Consider the following 10,500-nt stretch of genomic DNA (forward strand, 5'->3'; position numbering starts at 1 on the left):
GAGAGCACGGTTTTGTAAACTGTGGGAACCGTTTTAGAATCTGTGAGTACGGATTTTTAAACTGAGCTAACGAATGACAAAACTGTGGCCACGGATTTGCGGGTCTTGTTTTTTTTTCTCCGAGGGGTGACTAGACGGGCTCCGTAGGATTCGTGATTGTCCTAAATTACTTCTTATTTTAACGGAAGTAAATCATATTTTAGGTTTATATAAAAAACAACTTCAGCTATAACAACTGTAATATAGTAAAGTGTGTTAAAGTGTGTTGTGGAGCCGAATGTTGTGTGGTGTCGAATCTGCGCCGCGGAACGTAAAGGTCGGGACTCGCGATGACGTCACGCGGCGATCATCAGCTGGAAGTTTCCTCTCCGGTTTAACTCGTTATTATTATTATTATTGGCGCTTTACTAAACCTTAACCTGTCAACTCAGCGTGGGGTCACGTTACTGAATTGTCGTGTTCGAGGTTTGTATTTTCACCACGTTAATTTACGAGACACACGTCAACGAAGTCGAAGGTTTAGCGAGCTAATGCTAATAAACAGTTAGCTTGCCCGTTACGCGTGTCGTTTTGGTTTTGTTTTGTTTTTGTTTGTTTGTGTTGATGTCTGTAAAACGCTACAGTAGTTGACATCACACTTTTATCGTCACATCAACGAAATATCAAATTGTGTCGTTGTCACATATTGTGTGGGTTAGTCGTGTTTGTAGAATCTGTGAAAGCTAACAATTGTGTTTATGATATCTGGTGATAATCCGCGGTGGTTATGTCGTAGTTCACGAACTACTAGGGTGTATAATCGCGATTTTCATGATATCATCACTCAAGTATGGTACGAAAGACGCTTGGGTCAATAGTACGATGACCTCATTGACAACCATCTGAACTTTATCTTGTTTCCATTCTAACAATAAATTAAAGACTAGTTGTGTCATGACCTAAGGAACAGAGATGCTCAATATTTCCTACATGTTCTGTCTTTGTGGCAAGTGTAACTAAGCACAGCTGCTGATGATTTTTATGTCATTATAGGCAACAGACCTGGAACTCAGTTGTTAAAATGCTGTGTTGGTTGGCAGTTTTATAGATTTTGGAACACGTCCCAGTTGTTTGCCTCTCTTCTTTTCTGCAGCACATATCTTCAAGCTACTTTGAATCCACTTGTAGAGTCTGCCCGGGGACGCGTCTTGTCCCTGACATCTGCGAGATGTCCAGTCATTTCCGCAGCTACGTCTGGGATCCGGTCCTTATCGTCTCTCAGATTATTCTGATGCAGGCCATCTACTACAGCTTCTTGGGTTTGTGGTTGGCTGGTGTTGATGGTTTGGTACAGACCAGTAGATCACTTGACCAGATATTCAGTTATGAGGTAAGTGCTTAAAGTTATAAGATTAGGGGCTGGTTGCACAAACTGTTAAAGTTGGTCATCTATGTTTTTCTTCAAGACTGGTCATAACTTCTTTAAGTCAGTTGCATAAAAAGGTAGATTGGTCTAATTGAAGTAAGACTGATTAGTTCTAACTAACTGCTAGTCAGTGAGACTTGTTGTTAAGACGCATTGCTGTTTCCCAAATGACATACTATACACTATGCACTTAAACTACCATGTAGTGTATGAATTGTAGAACGGTTGTATCGTCCCAAATGAAATACTAAACGGTTTTATACTAACCGGAAGAATATCGGTTTCCCAGACAAGCGCAAATGACCTCAATCGCACGGCACAATGCGTGTGAATAAAAATCAATCATAGAATAGTGCATAAGTGCGCGATTCGGGACGCACCTATAGTCTTAACATAGCAGCTAAGTTTATGCAACTGGCCCTAGGTCGAGTTCTTTTGCTCTAGGAGTAATAATGACTTTTGCCGTGACGTTAGTACATTTTTTTGTAGATTGAATATTAACAAATGTCACACATTAGCTATATCTAAATCTAAAATAAGTGAATTCTTCTGTATTAATGTGTGCATGTGGTAGCTACTTCTGAATGACAAATAACTGGTTGGCTTTGTTTCAAGGTGCTTGGTTTTTCAACAACACAACGTCGCCTCTCGATGATGGCGTTCATTCTGAACTCTCTCACAAGGTAAGTTTATGTTTACGACCGTTTGTCAAAACATCGTTGTTATTTTATGGCTAAATCTTTCTTTTTCCTCTAGTGCTCTTGGCCTGTGGTTTTTCATCCGACGGGGAAAGCAGTGCTTGGACTTTACCATCACGGTGCACTTCTTTCACATGATTGGCTGCTGGATCTATAACGCCCACGTCCCGGCTGCTCTATCGTGGTGGTTGGTCAACGTGGCCTGCATGGCACTAATGGCTGTCATTGGCGAGTACTTGTGCATGCGGACAGAGCTCAGAGCCATTCCAGTAAACACTGCACCCAAATCCAACCTGTGAGAACTCTACAGAGACGGAGATTGAGCACAGCTGGCATGTGTGATGCTGAACCCTCGGACTGGACTGGACTGACGTGTGGACTAATGCTGCTGTGGTTTTTCCAGAGTGTCCAGATGGAAGGATAACAGGCCCTGTGGGGCAACAGAAATGCCTGGGTTTTAGTGATGTAATAGTCACCTCACTGTATTTAATCATAATCATGTCTAATGGCGGATGGGGCATTAAATGCTCGGAAAGGACTTTGCATTTTCAAGCCGTAATGTGTGGCGTTAATAATGATCTACTGGGACTTCCTTTAACCAGCGTTAATCCACAGTTCTCATCCATTTAAACGCATTATTGTGATTCTCTTGTTTAGGACCAACATTTTTGCTTATATTATAGAAATTATGACAGATGTGGTTTTACTTGTGCAGAAACCTCCCAGGTCTTGCGTTATCGTGAGAGTAAAATATGGTGTGATGCTTAATGGTTACAATAAACTTTTACAGTGTCTTAAAGGTCAGTTTAAGGTCAACAGTAAAAAAAATGTCTTATTTACTTTCCACATGATGCTGATTCTGTTGTGCACCATCCTTCATTACACAATTACAATAACTTTGCCTGTAGTTAATGTTTTGATTTAATGCTGGTTCATCTCATACTGTTCACAGCAAAAAAAAGATTTAAAAACAAGTGTTGCCATAGAGATTTGTCAAGTTTCACCCACTTATTTCCTCATTGTGTATGCATTGTCACTTGATAAATATCCCATACGACAGTATCATGGGTATCATGCGTTAGATTCGGGTTGAGGTGCAATCTGTTTTCCATTTCAGATTGGCTTGAAATAAGTGAAGAGGCAAAAAGCTGTTTGCTCATACTTGTTGGTTCTCTGTCGCAATAAAGTTATTGGAATATGTATGTAATTTTATAATCGGGCTCATTTTGCTTAGTAAGTGATGTATACAGTGCCCTCCACTATTATTGGCCCTTGGTAAATATGAGCAAAGATGGCTGTGAAAATAAATCTGCATTGTTTCTCGTTTTGATCTTTTATTTTAAAAAATCTGCAAAATTCGAACATTTCATTGAAGGAAAATAATTTGAAGTAGGGGGAATATCACATTGTAAAAAAAGTTTTTCTTCCATACATGTTGGCCACAATTATTGACACCCTTGTATTTAATACACTTCGCAACCTCAATTTATAAAAAACAGCTCTTGAGTGTTCACTTTTCAGTCAGATGTGAGGCTTGAGAATACATTGAGAGTCATCCGAGTCCATTCCTCCATACAGAATTTCTCCAGATCCTTCAGATGTTAGTGCTCTCTTATGTTCAGTTCATCCCACTCATGTTCATAGTGTTCAGATCAGGGAACTGGGATGGCTGTGGCTGGATCTTGATTTTGTGTTCAGCGACTCATTTCTCCTTGATTTTGATGTTTATTTTGAACCAATGTGCTGATGGAAGATCTAACCACGACCCATTATGATATTTCTAGCAGAGCAGTCAGGTTTTGATTTTTATATCTGTTGGTATTTGAACAAGATGTCCAGAACCTCTGGTATAAAAGTAGGTCCACAACAATAAGATCTGGTGGTATATTACCTGGACATGCGGCACTTTTTTATGCACCAAATCTTGTTATTGCTGCCAAAAAACTCTTTCATTTCATATGGCCATAGAACCCAGTCCTGGTTGAAGTTCCAGTATGGCAGATGAATGTGGTGGTTTATTTTTGCATGAGAGCAGAAGATTTGTTTCTTGAACAGTGTCCCAAACAACTTGTGGTGATGGAGGTGTAGTTTTCCAGACGCTTTTATCCAAAGATTTTGTCAACATGTGAAACAGTACCGTTAGTTCACAAGGCCATGCTACTAGAGGATTAAAGCTGGAGGAAGCAAAGGAGAGAATGAACAACAAGAGTTTTTTTTAGACAGTCAGACAGTTATTAGTTCGTCAAATAAATGCGGAACAGGTGTGTTTTGAGCTGTTTATTGAAACTTGTGAAGGATGCTGCAGTTGGGATGGAGGCTGGTAGTTCATTCCACCAAAGGGGAACCCAATGTGTAAAGGTTTTGCAAGCGATTTGGTGCCTCGCTGTGACGGAACAACCAGGCGTTGCTCATTTTCAGACCGAAGATGACGGGAGGGGATGTAGAACTGGAGCAGTGAGTTAAGGTAAAAGGGCCGTTATCGTTCTGAAGGCCAGTGTCAGAGATTTCAACTTGATGCGGGCGGCAACTGGCAGCCAGTGAAGTGAGATCAGGACGGGTGTTACATGGGTTCTTTTGGGCTGATTGAAAACTAGACATGCAGCTGCATTCTGGATCATTTGCAAGGGCTTGACTGCATTGGTTGGAAGGCCGGCGAGTAGAGAATTGCAGTAGTCCAGTCTTGCTTTGACCAGAGCTTGGACGAGCAGCTGAGAGGCATGCTCCGACAGGAACGGCCTGATTTTCCTGATGTTGTAGAGCACATACCTGCAAGTTGCTGCGATGTGGGAGATGAATTTCAGCTGGTCGTCAAGCATCACCCCCAGGTTCCTCGCAGACTTGGTGGGTGTTATAGTTGAGGATCCGAGCTGAATGCTAAGGTGGTGTTCAATTGATGGGTGGGCCGGTATAACCAGGCGTTCTGTCTTGGAGAGGTTGAGACGTAGGTGATGCTCTTTCATCTAAGAAGAGATGTCCAGAAGGCAGCCAGAGACATGAGCAGAGATGGTGGGGTCATCTTGTTGAAAAAGAAATAAAGCTGCGTGTCATCTGTATAAAAATGGTATGAGGTAGTGTATATAGAAAAGAGGAGAGGAGCATTGTTTCATTTCCTTTTCGATCCACTTTCTATTTTGTGTAGCTCAACAATCTTTTGCTGCACATATACTTGGGAGATATTTTACTAGAATTTCTAGGGGTGCCAATAATTGTGGCCAAGGTGTTTTTTTTTTTTTAAATAAAAGATCAAAACCAGAAACAATGCAGATTTATTTTTACTGCCTTCTTTGCTCATAATTACCAAGGGTGCCAATAATAGTGGAGGGCACTGTATTTCCTGTGTTAACTGCAACATCCTGTGTGGAACACTTTCAGCTGCTGACTCGGACTACTAAAAATACTTGCATTAAAGCATTAACCTACTTCATGAAATAAAACATCACTGGATGACAGAATTGAAATTCCTGTTACCACATTTAAAGACCCGCTGTTGAGACATTAGACTGTTGCAACACTTTTGCCACAAGTTCTGCTTGTTTGACTTTTAACCTAGAAAACAAGCAACAAAAAAACAATGCGAGTGAATAGTGCAGCTTGAATTTAAAAATAACTGCAAAAGTCTTCACGTTCTTGAGAAATTGTTTTGTTTCAAATATGAGTAACTGATGTTTCTTAAAAATTATCTTGTTTTCTCAAATGTTTTGCCAGAATAAAATATAGCTCTGCAAAGCCCCTTTATTTGTCATGTTCAGAGAATTGCTACAAATAAAAATGAAGCATACATATGGACATATTTTTTGCTGTTTTTTTACGTAGAACTAGTTTGTATGTGTAATCAGATTCTAATTACTGTAATACAGTAGCTCACCTTAAAGCATTTTTAAAAGTTTAGCCTATTTAATGTATTTTAATTAAACGTTTATTAAAGATTTATTTAATAGTTTATTTTTTTATTTAAAAACTATCATAACATTCGAAACATTGTAAGCTAAGTCGCCGTTCGGTCACGTTCCGCCAAAACTCAAGATGGCGCCAGCGCGCTCAACCCGATCAATGACGAGAAGACGTGACGTAACGGACGCGCTTGATTCTTTTTCCGGTCATTGCCGCTCCGCGCTGCTGTGTTGCGACGATGCCGAAGTGAGTCGTGCTTTATTGTTTATTTATATACGTTTATGGTAAAAGAAACCTTGCATTTTAGTGTTAAAAACTTAAGTAATGTGTTTGATAAAAATGAATTATTTTAAACGAAACACAGAGAAGAAAACTGCTTTTCTCAGGAATGGACTAGCGGCTTATGCCTATCTACGTTAGCGTTTGAGTTTGCTAAAAACTAAGTTGTCTTTTCATTCTTCTTCATGTATTTAACGTTGTTCATAAGTTATTAGCACTGTAACAGTCACCAATGTGTAAACGAACGAAATATGTCCCTAATATCATGGTAGTATCAATAGTAAGGCTCGTTTGTTAATTTTTGTCTTGCCTCCCGCAGATTTTATTGTGATTATTGTGACACATACCTCACACATGACTCGGTAAGATTTGGTTTTCTCTCTTAATATGTATAAGCATTCTGTGCAGACGTTGATCTTGTGTGTGTATATTTTATGTTTGCAGCCATCTGTGAGAAAGACACACTGCAGCGGACGCAAACATAAAGAAAATGTGAAGGATTATTACCAGAAGTGGATGGAGGAGCAGGCACAGAGTCTCATTGACAAAACGAGTGAGTGATCTCCGATTCTGATGATCCATAACTATGGCTGAACGAGTTAGAAAAACAATCTAATTGCGATTTTTTAAAATCACTATTGCAATTGCGATTTAATATGCGATTATTTTTTTAAAGCACCTTATCTTCTGTATTATTTAATAAAGAAAATCAATAAATCATGGTAACAACGCAATATTAGACAGATTTACCATAAACTATAGGCCAGGCTTAAAGAGTACATAACATGAGATCATGAAAATGACATTTCATGCAGTGTGTGATGTTGGCGTGTTTGAAAGTAAGCAGTCTGCCAAGTTGTAAATCCAAAGGTGAATGAATAACAGAGTTATTGGCTTGGAAAAAAGGGAGTCGACTCTGAATCACGTAAACGAGTCGTCCCTAGCCACCAACCGCCGCGGATTTATGTCACTACATATAGTCCCCGCCTACATTTAGCTAGGACTGCCTGCGAAAACGTCACTCTTCTCCCCAAACACTGTAGCTCCAGAGCCTCATTTGCGGTAGACCAATCACAGCAGACTAGACCATCTGACCAATCACATCAGACTTGGCTAGCGGAAAGGAGGGGATTAGACAGATGAATCGCAGAACGAATCATTTGAGAGTCAGTCAAGAAGTGAGGTGACAATAATAACTTGACTATTATTACGAAATAGTAGTGTTTTTACACATTCTATGTACATATGTACATTCTATGTACATTCTATGTACATATTTTACACATTCTATGTACATATGTACATATTCTTGTTAATATGTATATTCTACTATATACTACCCGGTACAATGTCTCTTATATGTTATTATCCCCCATTTTCTGTAAAATAGTCTTTATTTTATATATGCACAATGTAGAATCTTTTAGACTGTAAATCGTATTATATTGTATTGTCATTGTGTTAAATGTCTGTACTAGAAGCTTCCAACACCAAAGAAAATTCCTTGTGTGTGCAAGCACACTTGGCAATAAAGCTCTTCTGATTCTGATTCTGATTCTGATACATAAACTTGTTGTTGGACACTCCATAAACCAAAGTAGGACCTTAAAAATCCCTAGTTATGTACTCTTTAAGATGATATTAGTTAATGCATGAATTGATTGACATATTTTTATAGAACTACCCCATTCATACTAATACATTGAATGATTTGTTAAATTTCTGGCCATGTAATCATGTAATAATTATCATGACATAAAGCCCTGACAAATAAACTTGGTGTAACATGAAAGTCATGAATTACAGAAATAGAAAACAAAACTGTGGCTTTACTACACTCAGTAATTTGATAATGCAGATTCACTGTAATAAACATGTTGATTGCACTTAAACACTGTCTGTTAACTTACTAGACAATCTTTAAATAATAAGTACAAATATAAACCAAAGCGATAACGAGCAACTTCTGCTCACTGTTGCCTCACGTGGTTGATAAGCGGAATTGTCTGTTTACAGTGTCGTAAAAACTGTCGCAAAGATTTTCCGCTGGCAGCTCAATACGCGTGAGTTTGTTTATAAAGCCAAATACGTTCAAAAGTACAGGACAGTAACAAAAAAGGTACAAATAACACTCACAAATCCAGGAGCAGGACCGCTAGGTCTCCATCCATTTTGCAACCTGTTGCCTCTTGCTGCTCGCGCCACCGAGTGTAAGCCCGTCCAATATTGATTCGTGACCGGCCTCGTGTCCGATCACTCTCTCTCTTTCTTTTCTTTGCTTCCTCTGACAAAACCCTCTTTGGTTTTTTTGGCTGGCTCTGCCATGGTGATGTTTGGTTCGTTTCGTCTTACTGTTAGCTCTGGATAGGCGAGGCTTCTACCGGCCCGAACACTAAAGTTACAAGTGCAATTTCAGCCGATAGGAGGCTGCTTAGGTAGCAACGGCAGTCAAATTCGTCCAGTTAAAAGTTGACATACCACTAAAATAATTTTAGAGACATTATTTTAAGGTCAAAAAGTTGTTTGTTGTCGCTTTAATATGTGTATTATCTTATATATTGTCTTGTATTATTGTGTAAGTGTGCTGCATGACATTAGTAGTCTTGCCCCCTGAGGCAGCATTAATGTTAGCACATACAATATGCATCATACATCATCTACACAACACAGCCAAAATAGTCCCACACAACTGACGTGCTGTTGCTCTTTTACACTAAAGTTTCCACAGTGCCACGTCCTGTCGAGCTTGAGGCCATTGTACAACAGGTCAATGTACAAATTCATTACTTTAAGTACAGACACGCACGCGGCAAGCACGCTGACATAGAGAGCGAAGCAGTTGCGACAAGAATGAGGTGCAACGTGCTCTCTTCACTCGCAGGCAGTCACCACGATGTTCACCACATCGCGATTGAATCGCAAATGCAATTAATCGTTCAGCCCTATCCGTAACACACACTTCGTATAGACGTTTGTTTCATTCACATGATTATTCACTCACTTGGGAAATCTGTCTTATTTGACTAATTTTGTACAGCACATTTTGTTTGGATCCAGTTTCATTTGTATTTTCTGTGTGTGACAGCGGCTGCCTTCCAGCAGGGTAAAATCCCCCCCACGCCGTTCCCCGGAGCCCCTCCACCTGGAGGATCCCTGCTGCCTCATCCAAGTATTGGTAAGTTCCTGCGCTCAACAAAGAATCCAAGACATGGAAACTGCAGTTCATTGGCTCTTTGCGTGTACACAGCACAACGTCAAGTCAGAGGAGTTCCGAGAGTAAACGCAAGTACAGCACTAACATGCTAATTACCACGTAACTCCACCTTGCGCCATAGTGACGGGTATTAATAGATTATGACAGATTTTTTACGAGCCTCTCTGTCAAAATGACAAGCTATAAAAATGTGAAGTTCCTAATCTAATGGGAGCTAAATTCGTCTGTGAATGTGACAGAAATGTAGAATGTAGTGGCGTAACACTTTGATTCATTTTTCTTCAGGTGGACCTCCAAGACCGGGTATGTTACCAGCCCCACCAATGGGTGGCCCTCCTATGATGCCCATGATGCCCCCTCCACATGCCATGATGCCTGGAGGACCAGGTATGACTTGTTTAGACTTGCACGTTACTCATATGTAAATAAATCCGTGTCTTCGCAGTGAACTTCATGTTTATAGCAGTCTGTAATTATTTTCTCTCTCCTTCTGCTTTTTAAGGTCCGGGTATGCGGCCACCAATGGGTGGACCCATGCAAATGATGCCTGGGCCGCATATGATGCGTCCTCCCGCTCGGCCAATGATGTTGTCTGTTAGGCCTGGAATCGTGCGACCCGATCGATAAAACTATAGCTTTCCCACCGCGCTCTTCACAGATCAAGGACTTGGCCAAATAACGGCACTGGTTTTACAGTAGATTTAAGACTTTTGCGATGACTTGCGTTTGTGGCTCAAAGTTTGGTTCAGAACATTCTGGTGACTAAAATTAAACTAAACGGTGAACTTTGCATTGGCTTGCGTGTTCATGACAGACTTGAGGGAGTTATGGAATGGATTTGTGTATGATGTGTTTATTATACGTTTTAATGTTTTATTTAGTGACTTTGTCAGGGTTTTTCATTTTTTTGAGAAAATAAAACCAGAAATCTATTTTGCTTTTGTTTGTGCTTGTTTGTCTTTCAAAGTGAATCATGTATCTTGTTTTTTTATAGAGTAAATTAGCTCAATAAC

The 10,500-nt window shown here is 39.9% G+C and overlaps 2 protein-coding genes across 2 annotated transcripts; both read left to right on the forward strand.

The window, feature by feature from the left end:
- The first annotated feature begins 284 nt into the window (after positions 1–284).
- Positions 285–5,313, forward strand: sys1 (SYS1 golgi trafficking protein). Its single transcript, XM_057339034.1, has 4 exons — positions 285–465; positions 1,133–1,369; positions 2,021–2,088; positions 2,162–5,313. The coding sequence occupies exons 2-4, from the start codon at positions 1,208–1,210 to the stop codon at positions 2,400–2,402; spliced, it is 471 nt and encodes a 156-aa protein (XP_057195017.1). The 5' UTR covers positions 285–465; positions 1,133–1,207; the 3' UTR covers positions 2,403–5,313.
- Positions 5,314–6,166: 853 nt separating this feature from the next.
- On the forward strand, positions 6,167–10,424 carry snrpc (small nuclear ribonucleoprotein polypeptide C). The gene is made up of 6 exons (XM_057338254.1): positions 6,167–6,240; positions 6,593–6,635; positions 6,718–6,826; positions 9,359–9,448; positions 9,773–9,874; positions 9,990–10,424. Exons 1-6 carry the CDS (start codon positions 6,233–6,235, stop codon positions 10,112–10,114), a joined length of 477 nt encoding a protein of 158 aa, XP_057194237.1. The 5' UTR covers positions 6,167–6,232; the 3' UTR covers positions 10,115–10,424.
- Positions 10,425–10,500: the final 76 nt, after the last annotated feature.

This window comes from Triplophysa rosa, linkage group LG7 (genome assembly GCF_024868665.1).
Source record: "Triplophysa rosa linkage group LG7, Trosa_1v2, whole genome shotgun sequence".
NCBI lineage: Eukaryota > Metazoa > Chordata > Actinopteri > Cypriniformes > Nemacheilidae > Triplophysa > Triplophysa rosa.

Bases quoted from the DNA above. Each gene is read 5' to 3' on its own strand.
- snrpc (XM_057338254.1), top strand. The intron at 6,636-6,717 runs GTAAGATTTGGT...TTATGTTTGCAG, and splicing joins CATACCTCACACATGACTCG to CCATCTGTGAGAAAGACACA. The intron at 9,875-9,989 runs GTATGACTTGTT...CTGCTTTTTAAG, and splicing joins CATGATGCCTGGAGGACCAG to GTCCGGGTATGCGGCCACCA.
- sys1 (XM_057339034.1), top strand. From the start codon at position 1,208: ATGTCCAGTCATTTCCGCAGCTACGTCTGGGATCCGGTCCTTATCGTC. The intron at 1,370-2,020 runs GTAAGTGCTTAA...CTTTGTTTCAAG, and splicing joins ACCAGATATTCAGTTATGAG to GTGCTTGGTTTTTCAACAAC. The intron at 2,089-2,161 runs GTAAGTTTATGT...TTTTTCCTCTAG, and splicing joins ATTCTGAACTCTCTCACAAG to TGCTCTTGGCCTGTGGTTTT.